The sequence below is a fragment of the Chiloscyllium plagiosum genome, chromosome 12, assembly GCF_004010195.1.
Source record: "Chiloscyllium plagiosum isolate BGI_BamShark_2017 chromosome 12, ASM401019v2, whole genome shotgun sequence".
Lineage (NCBI taxonomy): Eukaryota > Metazoa > Chordata > Chondrichthyes > Orectolobiformes > Hemiscylliidae > Chiloscyllium > Chiloscyllium plagiosum.
In genome coordinates, this window is record NC_057721.1 from 80,529,407 (window position 1) to 80,554,064 (window position 24,658).

Consider the following 24,658-nt stretch of genomic DNA (forward strand, 5'->3'; position numbering starts at 1 on the left):
CTGACCCTCTGACAGTGCGGCACTCCCTCAGTACTGACCCTCTGACAGTGCGGCACTCCCTCAGTACTGACCTCTGATAGTGCGGCACTCCCTCAGTACTGACCTCTGACAGTGCGGCACTCTCTCAGTACTGACCTCTGACAGTACGGCACTCTCTCAGTACTGACCCTCTGACAGTGCGGCATTCCCTCAGTACTGACCCTCTGACAGTGCGGCACCCCCTCAGTACTGACCCTCTGACAGTGCGGCACTCCCTCAGTACTGACCTCTGACAGTGCGGCACTCCCTCAGTACTGACCTCTGACAGTGCGGCACAGTCATGACAGGTTTGAATGGCCTCCTCCTCTGTTACAGTCATTGTCTGATTCTCCAATGCTTGAAGCCTCTGTGCCCAGGGTGGTGATGAGGCTGAAAAATATTGATACCCAGCATTCTGACCCTGAGGAACAGCGTGATATGTCCTGGGACTAAAGCAGGAAAGGGGATTTGTTTCAGTGAGACCAAGAGAGACATGATGAGGAAGGGGGATGTTTTTGGAGTGACACCTGGACATTGAGCAAGGAAAACACTGCACAAGCAACGGCCTGAGATGTGGACAGGGCCCGAGAGTCAGTGCAAAGTGATGGTATTGGCTAGATGGGCCAAATGGCCTTTTCCCATATTATATGATACACTGAACTGGGCTGGCCTGGCCTGTTTAAAATGTATGCTTATCCATGAGCCAAACCAGCACAATCCTTAGTGAAAATGGATTTAAATTTGGCACTCAGTGGTTATTCAGCAAGTTTAAAACCACCCTATTGATACAGGGGAACACCGAGGATCTTGTACCTATGAAATTCGAGTCTGACGTCCTGGGGATGAGGGAGAATGGAGGAATGTGGATGCTGCAAAGTTGCAGCAAAGATTCTTCAAATACAATTTCTGGCAGTCACTTTGTGAGGATCAGTCTGCTTTTAATTTGATGTTCTCAAGGCCAATTATGCGCAGTTGGATGGGAGGAATTTGCAGGTGGAGTCTTCAGCAGGTAAGAAAGTGTTCATGTACTCAGTGCCAGAGCTGAATCATCCAGCAAGTGAGGTGAATGGAGCGAGGTCGCTGTGCAGCGCTCTGGTTCTTGCTGTGAATGCATTTGCGAGTGATTTTCTCAGACATTGGTGTTGATGGGGCCTGATGAAGACAGAGTTTAGAATTGTCTCAAGTCTGATATTTATGTTTCAAATTGCTGCACTGAGGAGTCTTGAAAGAAGAATATGTCACGGGCAGCACAGTGGCGCAGCACCAGGGTCCCAGGTTCGATTCCAGCCTTGGGTGACTGTCTGTGTGGTGTTTGCACATTCTCCCCGTGTCTGCGTGGGTTTCCCCCGGGTGCTCCAGCTTCCTCCCACAGTCTCAAAGATGTGCAGACCAGGTGAATTGGCCATGGGAAATTGCCTGTAGTGTTCGGTGCATTAGTCAGAGGGAAGTGGGTTGCTCTTTGGAGGGTCTGTGTTGACTTGTTGGGCTGGAGGGCCTGTTTCCACACAGTATGGAATCTAATCTGTGTTTAAGACAAAGTACAAAATGAACACGCTGAACTCAAAACTTTAACTGTTTCTCTCTCCCCAGATGCTGCCAGATCTGCTGAGTTTCTCCAGCAATCTCCATGTTTGTTTCCTTTCTCTGCTGATGTATGTGTGTAGCACAGTGACATATACTCAGTTCTGTCTTACCTTGTCCAACTTCCTATGATCCCACAAGTGATTTGCACACAATCGCATCGTTGTATGGAGTGTAGACATTGTTGGAATGCAGGAAATATGGCATCCCATTTGTGCACAGCAAGCGCCCACAAACAGCAGTGCTCTTTTGATCAGGCAATCTGTTATTTTAATAACATTACATAAAGCCACCAGGGAGAATGTCTGCACTGTTAGATCTTGTCCGCTGAAATGGCATTAGTTTCAATGTCTCTCCTGAAGGAAGGTATCTTACAGAATGCGATGCTCCCTCCAATTCAGCACAGCAATGCAGCACTCTTTCAGTATTCCCCCACTGACAGTGTGGCACTCCATCAGTACTGACCCTCTGACAGTGCAGCACTCTCTCAGCACTGACCCTCTGACAGTGCGGCGCTCCCTCAGCACTGACCCTCTGACAGTGCGGCACTCTTTCAGCATTAACACTCTCAAAATGTGGCACTCCTTCAGTATTGACCCTCTCACAGTGCAGCACTCCCTCAATACTGACCCTCCGACAGTGTGGCGCTCCCTCAGCACTGACCCTCTCACAGTGCAGCACTCCCTCAGCACCAACCGTCTGACAGTGTGGCACTCCTTCAGTACTGACCCTACAACAGTGGGGCACTCCCTCAGCACTGACTTCCTGACAATGCAGTACTCCTTCAGCACTGACCCTCCGACAGAGCTCTCCCTCAGTACTGACGCTCCGACAGTGCGGCACCCCCTCTGTGCTGACCCTTTAACAGTGCGGCACCCCCTCTGTGCTGACCCTTTAACAGTGCAGCACTTCCTCTGTACTGAGCCTCTGACAGTGCAGCTCTCCCTCAGTACTGACCCTTTGACAGTGCAGCTCTCCCTCAGTACTGACCCTCTGAAGTGCAGCACTCCCTCAGTATGACCCGCTGATGTTGCAGCACTCCCTCAGTACTGACCCTCTGACAGTGCAGCACTCCCTCAGTATGACCCGCTGATGTTGCAGCATTCCCTCAGAATTGCTCCCCTATCATTGCAGTGGTCCCTATGGAAGTAACACTGTTTGTTACGCAATCCAACCTGCCGTGAACTGAATGGTCACAGTTGTGAACTTAGACGTCAACAGCACAGATACCATTCCGTGCCGTCTGTGCCTGTGAAGAATGTCCACCTTTGTATTCTAATCCTGTTTTCCCACAGTTGGCCCATATCCTTGTGTGCCTTGGCATCCCAAGACCACATTGAAATACTTCTTCAATGTGATGAGGGTTTCTGCTTCTCCCACCCTGGCAGGCTGCGAGTTCCAGATTCCCACTAGCCTCTGGGTGAATACATTTTGCAGAACTATTTCAGTGAATGGTTGAGAATTTGGTGTGGGACTGGAGTCACATGTAGATCCAGACTGTCTAGAGGTACTCAATGTCTACCCGTGTATTGATGTTAATGAACCAGTATTTTTTATGACCATCACACAACCTCATGGTCCCAATTATAGAGTCGAGCTTTCTATTCCCAATGTGCTGGCTTTGAATTCCTAAACCTCTTGCTCAGATTTGAATTAGATGATTGATTTGGGTAATTATTCCAGTATCGTAAACACAGCACTTTGTTCTCAATATCAGATAATACCTTCATACGAGATCATTCAAGGTCTCGTGAACTTAATGTCCTGGCCAATATTACCCCGCGCTCCTGAACGAATACTCCCAAGAAACAGACAAACTAATTGTTTGTTTTATTAGGAATCTCCCGGCTGAGAGGTTATGGTACAGGTCTGGAGGTGAAGAGTTCAGATCCCAATGCAACCCATTGTGAAATTAGATTCAATTAATCTGGTAATTTGGGAATTGTGACCTGAAAACAGACTCATGGGTCTTCTGCAGGGTCTGGAATCTGGAGTCCCTACTTGGTCTGGATACGCACATGATTCCATTCATTCCCTACCCTTGCTCACTCTTACCACATCTACCGCTTTCCCCTCATCAACCTCCTTCGTCACCTTCTGCAGGGTCTGGAATCTGGAGTCCCTACTTGGTCTGGATACGCACATGATTCCATTCATTCCCTACCCTTGCTCACTCTGAATACTCTATGGGGGGGTGTAGTTCATGCTGCTTTCCCACTGTGACTCACATACTTAGAATTTAAGCAGCCACTGTGTAACCAGGGTGAAATCTGCTACAATTCGTCATTGCAAAACTCTTGGGCAGAGCAGACAAAGTTTCTTCCCTCTTTCTGCTACTATCCCACCAGAATATCACTGAAAAATGTGCGACCTGACACACGTTGTAAAAGCTGCACACCCCTCCCAGCCTCCAACTCCTGCTTATTTTCTCAGTGATTATTTTTTAGAAATACTGTATGCAGTTACAAAGCATTTACAGCTCTGAGTGAGGCCATTTGACCTGGGATATTCATCAAGGCATGCCTTCATTTCACCTTTCTTTCCTTTCTCTCTCTGGTGTGTATTCTATCCATTTCAGCCACTGCCTGTGGGAGTGTGCTCCACACCCTCACCACTCTCTGGAGAAAGAGGTTTCTCTAGAATTCCTGATTGGCTTGATACTATTGAATCTGCCTGTTCAGAGATGTTATTGTGCACGTATGGAGCAGGTGGGACTGAACGCAGGTCTCCTCGCTCAAATGTAGGGACACCACAGTGGCTCTTACAAGTTGGATTTATTACATTCTGAGAGAGTGGATTATTGAGTCATAGAGCTGTACTGCATGGAAACAGACCCTTCGGTCCAACTTGTCTGTGCCGACTAAATATCCTAAATGTATCTCGTCTCATTTGCCAACATTTGGCCCACATCTATCCCAACTCTTCCTATCCATATTAGTGACTTTGTGAGTCTTTTTAAAAATATTTTCCAATCAACCTGTTGAGGAATGTTATGAGACACCTGTGGAGCAGGTGAGACTTGAACCTGAGTATTTTGTCTCAGAGGTAGGAACACTATCGCTGCACAACAAGAGCCCATGCCTGTTGGATTTATCAATGTTTTGAGGGTGTTAGTTAGCTCAGTTGTCTGGATGACTGGTTTGTAATGTAAATGTTCAGTTCCTGCACTATTGAAGTTATAGTGATGAACCTGCTCTCTCCTCCCACTGCACCACCAGTTGTGTATCTGTCTGTCTCTCTAATGAGAGAGTATGCTGGCTTTTTTTTTTACCTTTTCAGTTGTTTTAATCAGCCTATCCAGAGATGTTGTTAAAGACCTCTGGAGCAGGTGGGATTTGAACCAGTGACTGGCTTATATTGATTGCGCCTGGTCTGGTCTCACCCACAAGTTAAAACATCTTCTCTGCATCTGAATCCATTCAATCTTACATACCTTTACCAGGGCACCCTACAGCCTTTTTGTGAATTTAGAGAAAAGAAACATTGCCTGTTTGATTGCCTCTGACAAGAGTGTAACCATTTAGTTCTGGTATAATTCTGGTCAGTCTTTGATGTACCCTTTTCAATTCCTTCAAAGACATTTTACAGTATGTGGAAAAAAAACTGTACATATTGAGAACAAACCAAGGTGCTAAATGAATGTACTGTACTTCAGAATAAAAGGAAGGCCTGTCTCAGGTAATTAAATTCTCTCCCTCTGTCTTTCAGGATCACGCCTTCGGCAGGAAGATTCCCCACCCCGGATTGTGGAACACCCGTCCGATCTGATCGTGTCCAAGGGAGAGCCTGCTACTCTGAACTGTAAGGCTGAGGGCAGACCGAGCCCCACCATCGAGTGGTACAAGGACGGGGAGCGGGTGGAAACGGACAAGGATGACCCTCGCTCTCACCGTATGCTGCTGCCCAGCGGCTCCTTGTTCTTCCTGCGCATTGTCCACGGCCGGAGGAGCAAACCCGATGAGGGCAGCTACGTCTGTGTGGCCAGGAACTACCTGGGGGAGGCCGTCAGTCACAACGCCTCGCTGGAGGTGGCCTGTGAGTACATTCTCTTTGAACCTTCTTTTGCTGTGCTGTTGGCAGATGGTGCTGCTCCTGCTTTACCTTCATTGGGACTCTCAATGGACATTCTATTCTGTTGTTATCACCAATCAGGTTGTCTCAAATATGGAGTCAAGAGTGTTTGGCTAAAGCATTGTTGGCTTATCAATGGGTCACAGCTTCATGAAGTCTAAGACAGTGATGGGGATTGAGGATTTTGTGGTTGATGATGGCTTGCTGGATCCTTTTGGTTAATGGGATGGAAGTCTTTCTCCACTGGGTTTACTGTGCATTTATATTCTCCCCTGAATGTCTTGGAGAAGATAGTCTCGGGAGAGTGTCAATATTGTGGTGTCCCTCTGTGTGAGTAAATATTTCCAGGGGGTGTGACTGTATTTGATGGATCTCTCTGAGGGTGACTGTTTTTGATAGAGAGTGGTACTTTTTATACAGTCTCTGTAAGTGTTTTCAAATTTACAAAGAGTATGATGCTTTTATAGGGAATGTGACTGTATTTACACTAAGCGTGTGTCTGTGTTCACAGGAATCACTGAGTGATTCTGTAATAATGGAGTGTATCTGTGTTTACAAGAATCTCTAAATGTTGCTGTATTTACAGGGAGTGTATCTGTACTTACTGAAATCTCTCAGTGATGCTGTATTTACAGGAAGTGTGTCTGTATTTACAGGAATCTCTCAATGATGCTGTATTTACAGGGAGTGTGTCTGTATTTACAGGAATCTCTCAGTGATACTGTATTTACAGGGGGTGTGTCTGTACTTAGGAGTCTCTCAGTGATGGTGTATTTACATGGAGTGTGTCTGTACGTACATGAATCTCTCAGTAATGCTGTCTTTACAGGTAGTGTGTCTGTATTTACAGGAATCTCTCAGTAATGCTGTATTTACAGGGAGAGTATCTGTACTTAGGAATTTTTCAGTGATGCTGTATTTACAGGGAGTGTGTCTGCATTTACAGGGATCTCACAGTGATACTGTATTTACAGGAGGTGTCTGTATTTACAGGTCTTTGTTCCCTGGCTTGTCCTTACCACCTTTCTTAAGTAATGGTACCATGTCAGCCAACCTCCAGTCTTCCGGCACCTCACCTGTGATGATCGATGATACAAGTATCTCAGCAAGGGGCCCAGCAATCATTTCTCTAGTTTCCCACAGAGTACTAGAGTACACCTGATCAGGACCTGTGGATTTATCCACCTTTATGCATTTCAAGGCATGCAGCACTTCCTCCTCTGTAATATGGACATTTTTCGAGATGTCACCATCTATTTCCCCACATTCTATATCCTCCATGTCCTTCTCCACAGTAAATACTGATGCAAAGTACTCATTTGGTATCTCCCTCATCTCCTGCAGCTCCACTCAAAGGCTGCCTTGCTGATCTGTGAGGGGCACTATTCTCTCCCTAATTACCCTTTGTCCCTAATGTATTTGTAAAAACCCTTTGGATTCTCCTTCATTCTATTTGCCAAAGCTATCTCATGTCCCCTTTTTGCCCTCCTGATTTCCTTCTTAAATGTACTTCTCCTGCCTTTATATTCTTCTAAGGATTCACTCGATCTCTCCTGTCTATATCTGACATTTGCTTCCTTCTTTTTCTTAACCAAACCCTCAATTTCTTTAGTCATCCAGCATTCCCTATACCTACCAGCCTTTCCTTTCACCCTAATAGGAATATACTGTATCTGGACTATCGTTATTTCATTTCTGAAGGTTTCCCATTTTCCAGCCATCCTTTACCTGCGAACATCTGCACCCAATCAGCTTCTGAAAGTTCTTGCCGAATACCATCAAAATTAGCCTTCCTCCAATTTAGAACTTGAGATGTTAGATCTGGTCTATCCTCTTCCATCACTATTTTAAAGCTAATAGAATTATGGTCACTGGCAGCAGGGAAGAAGCTGTTCTTGAATCTGTTGATAGGTGTTTTCAAACTTATGTCACTTCTGCCCAATGAAATAGGGTGGTAGAGTGTATAACTGGGGTGGGAGGGGTCTTTGCTTATTTTGGTTGCTTTCCCAAGGCAATAGGAAATTTGGATGGAATCAGTGGATGGAAGATTGGTTTGTGTGATGGACTGTCATTTCTTGTGGTCTTGAGCAGACCAGTAAGCTCCAAGTGAGTCGGCATTTACAGGGGCTGAATGGCCTCTGCCTTTTACTGAGGAAGTGACTTTTGCTCTGTCCTTGCTCTCAAATTATTATTTACCCTCTGTTTCTCAGATCAAATGGCAGGTCAATAAAATCACATCTTCCAATGGCTTTCCTCTGTACTGCTGCTTGGCTTCGGATCCCCCAGCTCATCTTCTTCAGGGTTCCCATGTGCCTGATACCCAAACTAATTTCCATTAACATCTTCTACTGTGGTTTTCAATGAATGTAGAGTTTCAGGAGGGCCAATTGTTGGGTTTGATCTGAGGATACAGCAGCTGGTGGTCAGGCGTGAACACAAGACTGAAAAGGGGGAATGTTGGAGAAATAATAAGAATGGACTTCAGTTCTGTAAATGGAGAGAGGAGATCAGAGGGACAAGTGAAACCTCAGAGAATGTAATGTCAGAACCCCCTGCTTGTAAAGTCACATGGCCCTAACATGACACTGGTGAATTTATTGGTGTTATTACTATTTTCACAGCCACAGATGATTTAGTAGTTATCATATTTGGATTGGAGGAGGGATTCTGCATACAAATTTCCATGTTCCCTGGTGTTCTCAGGAGGCCAGGGAGTGCACAGCACTTGCAATGAGGGTTGGTTGGAAAGATCGCCACAGTTCAGTTCAATTACGAGGTAACTCTGTCCCAGGTGTGTGGACCAGCGTTCCTCTCTCATCAAACGTTCCTGGAAAGCTCTTTCCCTCTCAGTGCTGGCCCTGGGATTTTGTTGTGCTGACAAATGGACACCGATTTCTCAACAGCCAGCAAGCTTTGCTGCGTTCCAGGTGATGAATGTAGAGATGCTTGCAAGAGATTTAAAGCTCTTCAGGGGCAGCTGCTATGTAGCTCCAGTGAGTTAAATCAAAAATAACAATGATTTCATCATTAATATAACCCTAACCTTAATCCAACCTGAGGTGTCTAACTCATGTGGAATTGACTCCACTGTACAATAATCACAAAACAATGAAAAATATTCCAAAATAATTCTTGTTCAGAGTCACTAAATCTTTTAAAAGAGAAGACATTTGGTTGTACCCTTCATTTTTGCAGAAATCACCATCAGGCACATACCTTCTCCCTATATCCCTCAATCCCAGATTCTTACTTCTTCCCCATATTAGCGAGTTTTCCCCAAATCCCTCAATCTCACTTTCTTACCATTCTCACCCCCTATTCCTCAACCCCTCACTCCCACCTTCTCCCTATATCCCTCAATCCCACTTCTCCATCTTCACTCCATATCCCTCAATCCCAATTCCCCATCTTCTCTCCATATCCCTCAATCCCACTTCCCCATCTTCTCTCCATATCCCTCAATGCCACCTCCCAATCTTCTGTCCATATTCCTCAATCCCAGATTCTTACCTTTTCCCCATATCCCTCAATCTCACTTTCTCACCATATCCCTCAATCTTACCTAACCATGTTCACCCCATTTCCCACAATCCCTCAATCCCACCTCCCCATCTTTTCTCCATATCCCTCAGTCCCACCTAACCATTTTCACCCCTTATTCCTCAATACCACCTTCTCCCTATATCCCTTAATCCCACTTCCCCAACTTCTTCCTATATCCCTCAATCCCTCAATCCCACCTTCTCCCCTTATCCCTCAATCCCACCAAACCCAAATCGGAATAACAGGTTTAGGTTATTCTGTGTATGTAGCCGGCTCTGACATTCAATAAGATTATGGCTGACGTGATTGTGGTTCAATACCTCTTTCATGTCAGTTCCCATAATCCTTGATTTTATTGTCTATCAAAAATCCATCTGACACTGATTCAAACAAATTCATTGAAGTAGCCTACTTTCTGGTGAAGGGAATTTCATGTTGTAACTACCCTCTGAGAGACAAAACAAACTCCTCATCCCCATCCCTATCTTTAAAGAGACAACGCTTATTATTAAACCGTATCCCCTCAGTCAAATCTGTCCTGCAAGAAGAAACATCCTCCTGGTATCCAGCCAATCCAGTCCCCTCAAGGTCTTATATCTTTCAATAAGATCACTTTTCATTTTTCTAAACTTTGACATGTCCTATAGTTCCTCATAGGATTGACCCTTCGTCCAAGGAAGGAATGAGTGAAGTGGACTTTCCCTGAACTGCTTCTAATCTGATCTCATTTTTTTTCCCAAATAGAGTCATAATCATAGAGATGTACAGCATGGAAACAGACCCTTCGGGCCAACTCGCCCATGCCGACCAGATATCCCAACCTAATCTAGTCCTATTTGCCAGCACTTGGCCCTTATCCTTCTAAACTCTTCCTATCCATACACCCACCCAGACGCATTTTAAATGCTGTAATTGTACCAGCCTCCACCACTTCTTCTGGCAGCTCATTCCATACATGCACCATCCTCTGTGTGAAAACGTTGCTCCTTAGTCCCTTTTAAATCTTTCCCGTCCCACCCTAAACCAATGCCCTCTTGTTCTGGACTCCCCTAACATGGGAAAAGACCATGTCGATTTACCCTATCTATGCCCCTCATGATTTTATAAACCTCTACAAGGTCACCCCACAGCCTCCGACGCTCCAGGGAAAACAGCCCCAGCCTGTTCAGCCTCTCCCTATTGCGCAAACCCTCCAACCTTGGCAATGTTCTTGTAAATGTTTTCTGAACCCTTTCAGGTTTCACAACATCAGTCCTATAGGAGACCCAAAATGTGTACAGTACTCCAGAAGTGGACTTACCAAAGCTCTGTCCAGCTGGAGTAAAGCTTCTCTACTTTGATATTCCATTCTCCTTGCAATAAACTACAACATTCCATTTGTCTTCCTCATCACTTGCTATATATGCATACTGTACTAACCTTTTATGATTCATGGACCAGGATAGCTAGATCCGTCTGTTCGCATTGAGTTCTGTAAATTCTCCCATTTAAATAATATTCTGCTTTTCGATTCCTGCTGTCAAAATGGACAAGTTCACACATTTTCCCTCATTAACTTCCAGCTGCCAATTTTTCTGCACATTCACTTAACCTACCTCTGTCTCACCTTTCCCCCATATCCCTCTCTCGTGTCTCCAGAAACACATCTAATAGTCCCTTGATCACTTTTCCACAGTCTGTTTTCATGTTGTTTCTCTGCTAACCTAGGCCACAGATCTGTTACCCTCTGAGTGACCTCCCTTCTAACTTTGTCCATTTTAAACAAAACCAGAGAATGCTGTTAAAACACCGAGTCACTCAGCTTAGCTGGGGAAAGCATACAGGTCAACATATATATCCCTGGGGTTTGAACCCATCAACTCAGTGTATAATTTCTGCAGATCAGGTTTCCCTTCCTGAGCTAGGAAATCTTGTCTGGTTGCATTTGCTCATTGGATGTACTGATGTTTTGATGTCTATCTCAATGATGTTTCCCTTGGCATATAGTTTTGCCTTGACCGTAGTGAATTGTTTTTAATGTGGGGGGAGGTGATGGGGAGAGTGGATGAGGAGGGATGATTTCAGCGGGAGAGACTTGTTATAGTAAATCAACGCCTTTCACAACCTCAGGACTTTCCAGCCTGCGTTACAATCAACAAGGTGCCCTTGCTAGCGTAGTCACCATTCTAATGTCAGATAGGCGGCAACCAATGTGAGCACAGCAAGATCCCAGAAAAATAACAGTGCGATAAGGTGAACTGTGTTCAGTGATAAACATCAGCCCAGAATTTTAGGGAAAACTGCCTTGTTCTTCTGTGACAGTGACCGTGCGTTATTTCAAGCTCACCTGAGAGAGCATGATGTGAATGGGCAAATCGAGGCAAACTCAGGCAATTATGAGGTTGTCCGTCTTGTCAGGAAGAAGAGAGAAGTGGAGTATTATTTAAGTGGAAAGAGAGAGTGAGAGAGAGAGACTGCAGAATGATGGGGTATGGAGGCATCTGGTGAAGCTGATGGACTGTTCAACCTACAGTCAGCACTGGACAGTAATTGAGAGCAGGAACCTTGATGGATTATTTTTAAATCTGGAAAACAAGGGTCACTGAGGGCAATTATACCCCTCAGCTGAACAACATGAGTTGAATAAGTTGATTGTGAAAGTTTTCCAAACATTTCAAAGCAGAGTGGCACCCTTTAACAGAAGCAGTGTTTGTGAAGAATATTCTAGGCTGTCAGATCAATATATTGAGTTTATTTTGCAACCCACCCTCTTCTCGTGAAAGTACAATCCTCACTGGAGGATTGACTTAAACCGAGTGAGTTAAGTGGATAGACCACCACTGGGAATCAGCACAGATTGTATTCGCTGTTGGTGGAGGGGGGGGGCGGAGTTGTGGGGGATGGGTTGGTTGGAGGGGGGTGCATTGTGTTCCTGAGGCAGGGTGGGGTGGGGTGGCCTCCCAGTTGTGGCACCAACACCTTGGAGGAGTATCATGGGCATATGTACTCCGTGCAAAGTCTCAGCCTGTTTCTGATCCTGCCTGAGTCATCGATACCCCGCCCCCCCCCCCCCCCCCCCCCCACCCCAGAAGGCCCTGCCAAAGCCCTGTGTGTTATAAACGTGGACAGCAGATTGATCTATCAACATGTTATTAGCAGCAGGAGGGTTCAGGGTCTTGGGGAGGTGGTGGGGAGGTTGAGGAGGGGCAAGGGTGGTGAGAGGGATGTATTTGCCATGGCTGGGGAACACAGGGTGAATCGAGGTGTGAGGGTGAGCGGAGGTCGCGGACAGTTGCAGGAATACAGGCTTCAGTGAAATGGCTCAAAATATTGATGTGGTTACCAGATAATCTCTTGTATCTGCTGCACCAGCAGAGGGATCAAATGAGGTGTTGAATGCTCCAGTGGTTAGGAGTCTGGGGAAGGGTGGGAGGTCAAGGGTCAAAGGGCAGCTAACAAACCTATCAACTTTCCTTCCCTTCTAAAGCAAAGAAAACATTTGAAAATAAAAGAGAGACAGGCTGTACAAACTTGGCTGGGAATTAACTGCTCGTTCCTCCATTGACTACATACAAACTCTGTTGCTTATTTGTTTGACTGAAGCAACCAACTGAGGAAAATCCATCTTGACTTTGGGCCAGGGAGCAGACAGAATTCTTCATCCTTGAGGGACATGCTTTACCTCGTCCCTTCTAGCCCCATCTCAGTGAGAAAAGGTCCACACCTCCCATTATTTCCGGGGTAGATTATGCCCCCTTCCCCGAATGTTGCTTCAAATCCAAGTACAATAGGTAATAGGGAAGGCAAATGGAACATTGGCTTTCATCTTAAAGGGAAGGGAGGATAAAGATAAGATAATCTTCCGAAAACTACACATGACCCGAGTCAGACCATACATGGAATACAGTGAATAGTTTTGGTCCCTTCATTGAAGGAGTGATCTAATGGCTTTAGATGCAGTCCAGGCCAGGTACACAAGGCTAATCGCAGGTATGAGGGACTGTGTAATAAGGAGATGTTGAGTAGGTTGGAATTTAAAAGAATGAGAGGTGATCTTATTGAGACATCCAATTTTCTCAGGAAACTTGACAAGGTATGTGCGGAAAGGTTTTTTTCCCTTGTGGGAGAGTCTCGGACTAGAGAAGATAAGCTCAGAATGAGCATTTAAGACAGAGATCAAGAGAAATTTCCTCTCTCAGAGGGTAGTGATTCTGTGGAACTCCTCACCACAGAGGGATGTACAGACTGATATAGTCAAGACTGAGATAGACAGATTTTTAATCAGGAAGGGAAGTGAGGGTTTTGGGGAAAAGGCAGGAAAGCGGTGTTGAGGGCTATCAGATCAGTCACAATATCATTAATGGAGCAGACTCTATGGGCTGAATGGCCTACGTTTGCTCTTATCGTCTAAAGAAACAGTCACTTTTTATTCTCTTTCACTTTCAATCAATTCCCCCCAGGATACTAAAAAGCAAAAAACTGCAGATACAGATGAAACAAAGACAGATAATATCTGGAGGAACTCAGCAGGTCTGGCAGCATCTGTGGAGAGAGAAATCCAGTTAATGTTTCAAGTCTAGTATGACTCTTCTTCAGAAGTGGATTTCTGAAGAACTGAACTAAAACTACTATTGCTCTCCCGTCACAGAAATTGTCTGCCGAGATGTAATGTTGTGTGAAAGAGTGATTCAGGTTGTAGCAATTGCCCAACCTGAGACATTGAAACACCTGAGGGTATCTGATTTTCAACAGCTCATCCCATTTTCGTGAAAACAGGTCTCGTTGCTTCCCTACACTTTCCCAGCCTTAGTCGCCAGTGTACCGGGGAGAACATTGAGAAAAAAGGAGCCCGGAGTTGAGGGATCGGGAAGGAGGTGGGTTACTGGGATTAAGGGAGATAAGGGGAAATTGGGTAGTTGGGTTGAGGGATTGGGAGGAGGTAGGTCGATTAAGTTTGACAAATAGGAGATAAGGTGGGCTGATGGATATGGTGACAGGGCATGTAAATCTGGATTAGACAATAGACAATAGACAATAGGTGCAGGAGTAGGCCATTCTGCCCTTCGAGCCTGCACCGCCATTCAACATGATCATGGCTGATCATTCCTAATCAGTATCCTGTTCCTGCCTTATCTCCATAACCCTTGATTCCACTATCTTAGAGAGCTCTATCCAACTCTTTCTTAAATGAATCCAGACACTGGGCCTCCACTGCCCTCTGAGGCAGAGCATTCCACCATGTTTCCTGCTGCCAGAGTGTCCAAACCTTTCATAATCTTATACGTCTCAATCAGATCCCCTCTCAGTGGGGGAGATGGGGTGGGTGGATTGGGATTGAGAGGTATAGAGACAGAGTGACTAGACTGGGATAGAGAAGTATGGGGATAGGATCAGTAGGTTCGGTTTCATTGGTTTGATTTGATTTATTGTTATATGTACCTAAGTACAGTGAAAAGCTTTCCTTGTGAGCAGTACACGCAAATAGTAAGCATGAACATACAGACCATAGGGTGAAAAGAAAATTGAACATGGAGAAGGGGTTGGTAAGTTCCAGTTGATGGGTACAGTCAGGATGGGTAGGTCTAGATTGAGGGATATGGAGATGGGATTGGTAAATCCATATAAATGAACATGGAGACAGGATGGGTAGGTTCAGATTGAGGGGTATGGAGTTGGGATTGGTAAATCCATATAAATGAACATGGAGACAGGATGGGTAGGTTCAGATTGAGGGGTATGGAGATGGGATTGGTAAATCTGCATTGATGGATATAGAGACAGGATGGGAAAATCCGAATGAGGAATATAGGGAGAAGGTCATTTCCAAAATTCTGCAGTTTCTTGAGTATGCAACACTTAATCAAGGTTTGCATTGAAAGGGGAATCAAAGGAGATTTCGGGCTATAGATATTCCTTATCTTACTTCTGCTTTCTGGATCGTAATTGTCCAGTAGAAATGGACGAATACAGGATTTAGTTTCAGTCACATGCACGGACTATGGCAGGAAGTGGATCAGCCGCAGTGCAGGTACATGCTTTGTGTAAACTGAATTAAAGAATTTCTTCCATGGCAGGTATGTAGGGGAGTAAGACCTTCACAATATTCACAATCTATTCTTCAGCAACTGGACAAAAAAGGTTAAAGTTCATATACACTCCAAAAATGAGTATTGAAATCACACAGCCAATAGCAGCCTCATCTATTATTTACTAATCAGGATTGCAATTAGCCACATCTGGATTCCCAATTAGCCACATGTGGCTAACAGTGAACATATTGGACAACACTGGTCTAGAGGAAGTCAGTTACCATCATTACTACATTAACAGGCACTGATTGCTAAGGGAATATCTTTGAATATTTCTGCATTCTCCAAAGAAATATGAAACAGTGAAATTTGTCAAATACTGGGAACATCAGTCAAAGTAGGACCTAAGGCTGTTTTTCAGAACAGATATCATTTGTATGACTATATCAAACACAATCCTTGACAATGTTTGCACAGACTAATATTCAATCACTGCTGAAAGGTTTCACTGAAAGCTCGTGACCAGGTATGAAAAGAAATTTGCAAGGCTAATGGAATGTTGGTCTTAATTTGAAAGGGCTGGGAATTCTATTATAGCTCATCAAAGCTCCAGTTAGGAATTGCACCCCAAGAAGTGTACACTGGCCTTGGAGGAGAAGCAGACAGAGCCTCCAGAATGATGTCAGTATTCGGTGCTCAGGACAGATTAAAGGACAATCTAATTGAAGTGATTAAAGGAGCTTACTTGTACATTAAACCTGCACTGAGGAAGGTGTAGCCTTGTAATTAAAACCTGGGCCACTATTGCCAGGAAGCAGAAAGAGGTGTGGAAATCTGGAACACCCCTGTATTTTCTCTGTCTCTCTCATTTCATCCTCTCCCAACGGCTCCCATGACACAATGTTAGAGCTGGGTGTCAGCTGAAAATGTCAAAGTTGAGATTGGATGATCTTTGCTGACCAAGATGAATTGAAGGTTCTGGAACCCAAGCGAGTAGATGGAATGATCTCATTGAATGGCAGAACAGGCTTGAGGGGCTGAATGGCTGTCCTCTTTCCTTGCATTGGCTAGTTTACAATTTCTCCTTTTCTTTTCCCTTTTCAGCGGCTTTGAATGTTTTTCATCTGGTTTCATTTCCCTTCTTCCTGAGCCCTTTGCATTCAAGCAATGAAATCGCAGGGAGTGATGATTCTCATGGCCTGTGTCTCATTGTGTTTCAGCGCTGCTGGTTGTGATGGGCTAACGAGGCAGTTTTTTTTTGTGTGTGTGTAGTTCTTGTGTGAAGCTTGCTTCCAGACCCCATTCGCAATGCTGCCAACTGATTTAAAAATCACACAACACCAGGTTATAGTCCAACAGGTTTAATTGGAAGCACACTAGCTTTCGGAGCGACGCTCCTTCATCACCTGTTGAAGGAGCGTCACTCCAAAAGCTAGTGTGCTTCCAATTAAACCTGTTGGACTATAACCTGGTGTTGTGTGATTTTTAACTTTGTACACCCCAGTCCAACACCGGCATCTCCGAATCATGACTGCTAACTAATAGTTGTGAATGGTCATTAATCGGCTAGCTGTGAGTGAGTGGTGAGATATTTAACCAGAATCCGTAAATCTTTCAACACAAGACTTATTGTAAACCACAGTGTGCAGCTAAGAGTGAGTAACTTCTCAGAAGTGAATGATCTCACCTTCTCACAGCCCTGGAATTTAATCTCCCCTTTAATCGTAAGCAATTTAAAGAGTAAATTTAAAACCGGTTTGGTTTTGATGAGACGGGAAACAGTTAAGCAGTTGGAGTTTATCAGTAATGAAGCCGAAACTTCAGGAATAACTTCTTTGGTGGTGAGGATACTACTCTTCGATTGTCATTTTGTTGCAATGACAGGTTCTTTCAGAGATTCACTTTGTCTGATGATCTCTTCCAGTGTGAGCAAGAACTTCCCAGCATTACTCTGGAATATCCGTCTGTGTACGTTAGGATCCATGTGGATGTCCATCCCTGTATTCTGGGTTAATACTTAGCCCCAAAGCAGCATCTCTCAAAGTCAGATGGTCTAGTCATCAACGCTGGTTATGGGATCTTACTGTGCATGTGTTAGCTGTGACATGTCAACATTTTGAAAGTGGTCCTTGATTGATAAAGCGTTTTGGGATGATCTAAAAGGCCAGCTAGATGCGAGATTTTCTTTTACTTTCTTAGCTCCGATGAGTGTAAAAGCTTGCCATTTATTTGAGATTCCTTTTGCACAAGCTCGTTTTGGGACCGAGGTGACCCCGAGAGGTGACCGTGGTGGTGACTGATGCGGTTAATAAGATCCACTGGCACTTTGACCCTTCCACCCCCTCGGTTCTCCACTCGCCTCGCCTCGCTTCCCCCCCCCCACCAAACTCTTGAGCTCGGTTCATTTATCTTTGTTGGCCCACAGGCTGTGTCTGTGAGAACGGGATTAAGCAGGTGTGAATATAGAAGTTTAGGGAGCTCTCAGTCAGAGGCGGAGACAAGATATCTGTTTAAGAGGGCCAAACAGCTGGCCTTCGAAACAAAAGACAATTGTTTCTGCATTTTGTAGAATGGGCATGCTTTTGTGTCTGTGGTTTCGTAGGCTTAATTTTCTCTTTTATTGGCTCCCTCACACTTGACGTTCACTCCACTTACAGGCATCTGACTCAGGGGCTTCCTTTCTGATTCCCGATCAGCTTTGCAATACACACCCTGGGTCCAAACAAGATGTTCTTATTACTTACTCCCTTTGCACTTCCTTGGAGGCTGAGATGAACAGTCTTTGTCTATTTCACATTTACTTGCTCAGCTCACACTCACCGACCTCAGCACGGACTCTCTGAGCACACAGGATAGCCATTTGAGGGTACCAGCCCCTGTACTGTTGTCAGGCGTACAAGATGGGCAGCTTGTGATGGAGGAGAGCACAGAGTGGTCAACTTGGGTAGACATGCAAATGCACTGCAAATGTACTTCAAGCAATGATTGGCTAAAAGGAGCAGTCCTTCGTGGTGTGAAGGAGGGGGGGGGGGAACTACTGTCTAAAGGGGGCACTGTCACAGTCAAAGTGTTCATCCAATTCCATTCCAGGAGGTTACCCACCAACCATTCCAGAGTCCGAGATCGTGTCCTTGCAGACTGGGCTATGATTAGTCCTGTAGTTTTTGTGGGGATTACAGGTAGCTGCGGAGATATCAGTCTCAGGAGTTGGCCAATCTTTCCTGCAGTGAACCAAAGGGAGGGATTGAGTGCGATGGAAGTGGGCAGAAGAGCAGCCAGTGGCGAGTTAGGAGGAGGACAGGTGGTAACGAGTGGGTGAGAAATGCAGAGAGCAGCGAGTTAGGAGGGATGCAGTGGATTGAGTGTCATTGAGTGGTCACGACGCAACAATGAGCGATGTAGCCTTGGTGAGAGGTGTTTGCAGTGGCAGAGCTCGAGAGACTGGTGGCCCTGTGAGTTGAGGGAACAGGGAGAAGATGTTGGTCCTTACCTTTTGCAAAGCACAGAAGACCATTGATTTTCTCCCTGTGCTGCTGGATGTCCCACTATCTGAACTTTGGGTCCAGGCTTGGCCTGGTTGAGTGACTTCTGTGACAGTCCACAGCAAAAAGAAGTTCCCTCCTCTCCATCACCCCGTCCACCATCAAATCCTAGACCCCCTACCCACAGAGCAGGCAGTTTGCTTTCCTTTTGCTCCCGCCCACCCACCTCCCCAGGTCCCTGTCTATGATGATAACGGGGACGTGCCACAGTATGAGGGCCCAGTTCCTTTCAAACAAAATGGCCAAGAACGCCAGAATATTCCAGCAGTGGTGAGCATTTCCACCTCTCCCATGCGAGAGAGACAGACTCATCAGAGACTGGTTGAATAGTTTAATCAGGCAAGGAGAAGGAGATGGCGAGAGCGAAGTAACCCGAGCTGTGGTGAACCGAGCACTGTGACTCTCATTTGACCAAATTCTTGAACTAAAGCTCAGTCGTTCTGCCGTGTGGCAGCAAATCCAGGCCAGTGGCTTTCAATTCCCTAGCAGATAACTCACCTCCTGTCCACCATCTTCAAGATACAAGTCAGGAGAGTGATGGGATAACTTGCCTGGATGAGTTAAGCCCCAACAACACTCAAGAAACTTGGCACCATCCAGGACAAAGCAGCCCAATTGATTGGAACCCCATCCATTATCTTGAACGTTCACTCCCTTCACTACTCAAGCATACCTGCAGCAATGTGAACCATCTGCTAGATGCACTGCAGCAACTCATCAAGTTACCTTCAACAGCACCATCCAAAACCTCTACCACCCAGAATGGCCAGGACAGCAGATACATGGAATACCGCCACCAACAACTTCCCATTTGAATCATCCCCCAATCCAATCTTGGAAATTTATCGGCCTTCCTTCACTGCCGCCAAATCTCAATCCTGAAACTCCCTCCCTAACTGCTCTATGGGTGTCCCTACAGTACAAGAACTGCAGTGGCTCAACAATGTGACTGGCCAACACCTTCTCAAGGAGCAACTAGGGACGGGCAATAAATGCTGGCCCAGCCAGTGACACTCACACTTTTGTCAACAAATGAAATGATGTATTCTCAATCATGAAGACTCAGGATCAAGCAAATGGGAGAAATTGTTCCAACTCATGATTGTTCAAGAATGAGAGTTTGAAGATTTTAAATCATTAATAACATGAGCAATCGTTTCATGAGGAAGACCTTTTTCATGCAGCAAGTGGTTAGGGTTGGTAATGCACTGCCTGACAACGTGGTGAAGGGATTTTCCAATTGACAGTCCAAAAGGACTTTAGACTGCTATCTGTAAATGGCCATTGTGCATGACGGTGGGGGGGATGGCGGTGAATGGAATAGATGGAGAATGGCATGAGGTGAATTGCTCTTTTGGAGAGTCAGTGCAGACTTAATGGGCCAAATGGCCCCTTCTGGTACTGACGTAATCCTGTGACTCACAGCTTTGGGGTACTGCAAATCACTCCATAAGCTGAAAATTATTTGTAAAATTTCAGTCACTGTTATAGGGAACACGCTGGTGGGTTTGTGCACAGCAGGATCCCCCACAATCAGCCTCCTCACTTTGACAATAATCCACCGTAGTGTATTAGTCAGGGGATCAGTATTGGTCATGACTGAGGGTAGTCTGGGTCTCAGTTTAATGCCTGATCTGTAAAACACCACGTCGACAGTGCAGCACTCCATGAGTGACAGGAGTTCGAATGTCATCCTCGATCTTGTGTTGGAGTCTCTTTGACTGCAGTCGAACTTGAAACCATGCCCTCCAGTGAACGAGACGCAAGAAAGTGTTGTTCATTACGACACAACTGACAGGCAGCCGTTTAACAATGGCCTTCCTCTGTCCGAGATATTGGTGGACCTGAGGGATATCCCCAATGTTTTCTGATAAACCTGAACGTGACCAAGGACCAGCTCACTGCAGTTGTCAGGACGTAATGGTCAATGGTCACATTTGAACAGCAGTGTGAGATTTCTACTCTATGTCACATCTCTTGATGATCTGGCCAGCAGGGCCTTAAAGTCTGTTTATGCAGTTCACTGCCCCGCAGCCATAGAGACGCACAGAAAATTACCGATGAATTTTAGATCTAAACCCTGACCTTTTATCCGAGAGCACTCCATCTCCTGAAATTTTGGGAAGCCCTTTCAGAACAGCCAATGACACGCTCAGCCATCTTGATAATGACTCCCCGCGTGGAGCCTCTGCAGTCAGTGGGGCTTCCTGTCAGGTTTACTCAGTCATAGCTCAGGCTCTGTCAATGAATTCTCTTCCCCAGCCATTTACTGGGACTTTGCTATGTTAACATTCTCGGCCTTGTTTTTCAGTCCCCTCGTGACCTCATCTGTCCCTGCCTCTGTAATCTGCTCCAGTCCCGTATCCCTCCGGGACATCCTAGATTCTCTGGCTTCACCCTGTCTTTCATAACTCCCTCTAATTCAGCAACCTCACTACGAAGACCCAGGAATTCTCTCCTGACACCTCATTTCTCTCCCCACCCCTCTCTATTTTTGTTTTGAAGGTGGTCGGTTAACCCTATCGTTGCCTGAGTGTTTGGTTACCTGCCCTAATACTTGTTTAACTGACATGGGCTCACTGTCCTAACATCTCCACAAAACCAGAAAGTGCTGGAGAAACTCAGAAGGTCTGGCATAATCTGTGTTTTGGTTTCAGATTTCCAGTGTCTGCAGTTCTTTGCTTTATTGTGATATGACTTTACCTGGCTCCGTATCGTTCCTGTGAAATACATTGGGACATTTTTGCAACATGAAAAGAAAACACAAATTGTCATAGTTACTGATAAAGCATGAACTAAACTTCAAGGAAGGCTATTTCTTGGTGATTGTTGTTCTCATTGCTAAGAGAACTGTGGAAACACATCAGAGTCAGGCACTTTGTGTGGGTCAGCCTCTGCGATCACAGAAATAGGTGGAAAGGTTAGGGATATAAACAGTTTACAGAGAGAGATTGATAGCATAAATAAGTGGGCAAAAAGATGGAAAATGGAAGAAAACGTGAACGTTTTTATTTTGGGAGGGCGACTCTCTGTGTGGAGTTTGCACAGTCCTCCGGGTGCTCTGGTTTCCTCCCACAATCCAAAAATGTGCAGGTTAGGTGAATTGGCCTGGCTGAATTGCCAGTAGTGTTAGGTGAAGGGTTAAATGTAGGGGAATGGGTCTGGGTGGGTTGCGCTTCAGCAGGTCGGTGTTGACTTGTTGGGCCAAAGGGCCTGTTTCCACACTGTAAGTAATCTAATCTAATCTAAACAACACAACAGAGTATTGTTTAAATGGAGACAACCAGGAGAAAGCTACAACACAAGGGGATTGGGGGGTGACTAGTTCACGAAACACAAAAGGTGAGCACACAGTTGCAACAGGAAATCAGGAAGGTTTAATGGAATGTTGGCCTTTATTTCAAGGGGGTTGGGATATCAACTGTAGTGAAGTGCAACTGTACAAAACATAGAAAGAACATAGAACAATACAGCACAGAACAGGCCCTTCGGCCCACGATGTTGTGCCGAACATTTGTCCTAGCTTAAGCACCCATCCATGTACCTATCCAATTGCCGCTTAAAGGTCACCAATGATTCTGACTCTGCCACTCCCACAAGCTGCTGATGAGACCACATCTGGAGTACTGTGAGCAGTTTTGGTCCATTATTTCAGAAAGGATATTATTTTGTTGGAGGCAGTTCAGACAAAGTTCACTCGGATGATCCCCAACAATGGGGCGGCACAGTGGCTCAGTGGTTAGCACTGCTGCCTCACAGCACTGAGGTTCCAGGTTCAGCTTTGGACAAGTGTCTCTGTGGAGTTTGCACAATCTCCCTGTGTCTGCGTGGGTTTCCTCCCACAGTCCAAAGATGTGCAGGTTAGGTGAATTGGCCATGCTAAATTGCCCATCGTGTGAAGTGCATTAGTCAGAGGGAAATGGGTCTGGGTGGGCTACTCTTCAGAGGGTCAGTGTGGACTGATTGGGCCGAAGGGCCTGTTTCCACACTGTAGGGAATCTAATCTAATCTAATCTAATTGCTTCATGAGCAAAGGTTAAACAGGTTGGGACTCTACTCGCTGGAGTTTAGAAGAATGAGAGGTGACCTCATTGAAATGTAGAGGATCCTTAAGGGGCTTGACAGGGTCAATGCTGAGAGGATGTTTCCCCTCATGGGAGAGTCTAGGACCAAAGGGCATAGTCTCAGAATAAAAGGGCACCAGTTTACGACTGAGATGAGGAGGAATTTCTTCTCTCATAGGGTTGTGAGTCTTCGGAATTCCTTGCCTCAGAGAGCTATGGGGACAGAGCCCTTGTGTATACTGAAGGCTGAGATCGATTCTTGATCAGTCGGGGAATCAAGGATTGGTGGGGGGGGAAGAGCAGGGAATTGGCGATGAGGAATGTCAGGGCTCAGCCATGATCCGATTGAACAGCAGAACAGACTCGCTGGGCTGAAAGGTCTGTTGCTTATGGCCTTGTTAGACCCGTACAGAAGGAGGAAACATGTGCATTGATATTGTGCCATTGTGACCTGAGCACATGCCCGAGCGATCCACAGCTGAAGACGTTTTGTCACTGCTGCAATATGGGAAATGCACCAGCTGAGTTGTACACAGAAGGATCCCACAGAAACAAAAGGGATGAGTAAAGTGACCAGTCCATCCTTTGTCTGAGTGATATTGTCCGAAATCACACGACACCAGGATCTAGTCCAAACAGGTTTATTTGAAATCACAAGCTTTCGGAGCGCTCCCCCTTCATCAGACTTCACCTGACAAAGGGGCAGCTCTCAGAGGGCTTCAGATTCCAAACAAACCTGTTGGACTAGATCCTGGTGTCATGTGATTTCTGACTTTGTCCACCCTAGTCCAACACTGGCACCTCCACATAAGTGGTGCTGGTTGAAGGGTAAATATTGACCCAGGACATGGGGCTCACCATCTACTGTGGAAAAGTGGTTGAGGGTTGATTCAGATCTGCCGCGTGGGGCAGACAGGAGCAGGGGTTTAGTGTACCCTTGGAAAACAATGGGGATGTGTTAGAACCAGAACTCGTGACACAGGCCCAACTAACCTCAGCTAGACTGAAGCGAATAAGGTCATGCTGTTGGAGTAAAAGTATGTCTTTGGCAATGACCACCTGGACCTGACCTGGCCCAGCCACTCTTTCAACAGCCAGGCCTTCTGATGTTTGGCGGAAAGTGTCAGAGAGGAATGTAAGACTGGGTTCCGTGCCATCTCATTTCAGATACCAGCTGAGGAGGAAGAAAATATTCCTGTCTTTCACATCTGTCACAGGGAATACCAGCCCCATTAGCCACCCGATTGGATTTCTGCCTCCAGAAGATTGTGTGTTCAAGCTCCACTGTGGAGACTTGAGTACAGAATCTACACAGGCTTTCCTACTGTGGTACTGATGGAGAGCTGGGCTGCGCAGTATTTCGGATGAAATTAGACCAAGGGAACTCTTTCCACTGATGTCGGTTAGAATAGATTAGAATCCCTACAGTGTGGTAACAGCCCCTTCGGGCTAACAAGTCCACACCAACCCTACCCAACCCATTCTCCTACGCTATATTTATCCGTGACTAATGCACCTAACCTACACATCCCTGAGCACTATGGGCAATTTAGCATGGCCAATTCACCTAACCTGCATGTCTTTAGACTGTGGGAGGAAACTGGAGCACCCGGAGGAAATCCACAATGACACAGGGAGAACATGTAAACTCCACGCAGATAGTCACCCGAGGCGCGAATCGAACCCGGGTCCCTGGAGCTGTGAGGCAACAGTGCTAGCCACTGAGCTACCACGTTGATATTTATCCTTCAAGCAATATGGTGGATGGGATGATTGCGAAGGGGAGATTTCACTGGGCAATTTGAGCGGAGTCCCAGGGTAATGATCTGGG

General features: G+C 45.7%; 1 protein-coding gene across 1 annotated transcript in view; it reads left to right on the plus strand.

Annotated features, from left to right (window-relative positions):
• robo2 (roundabout, axon guidance receptor, homolog 2 (Drosophila)) overlaps window positions 1–24,658 on the plus strand; it is a 977,511-nt gene that overhangs the window by 484,275 nt on the left and 468,578 nt on the right. Inside the window, exon 3 of the mRNA XM_043700204.1 lies at window positions 5,308–5,634. Within this exon, the coding sequence (XP_043556139.1) occupies window positions 5,308–5,634 (327 nt within the window). The remainder of the gene's footprint in view (window positions 1–5,307; window positions 5,635–24,658) is intronic.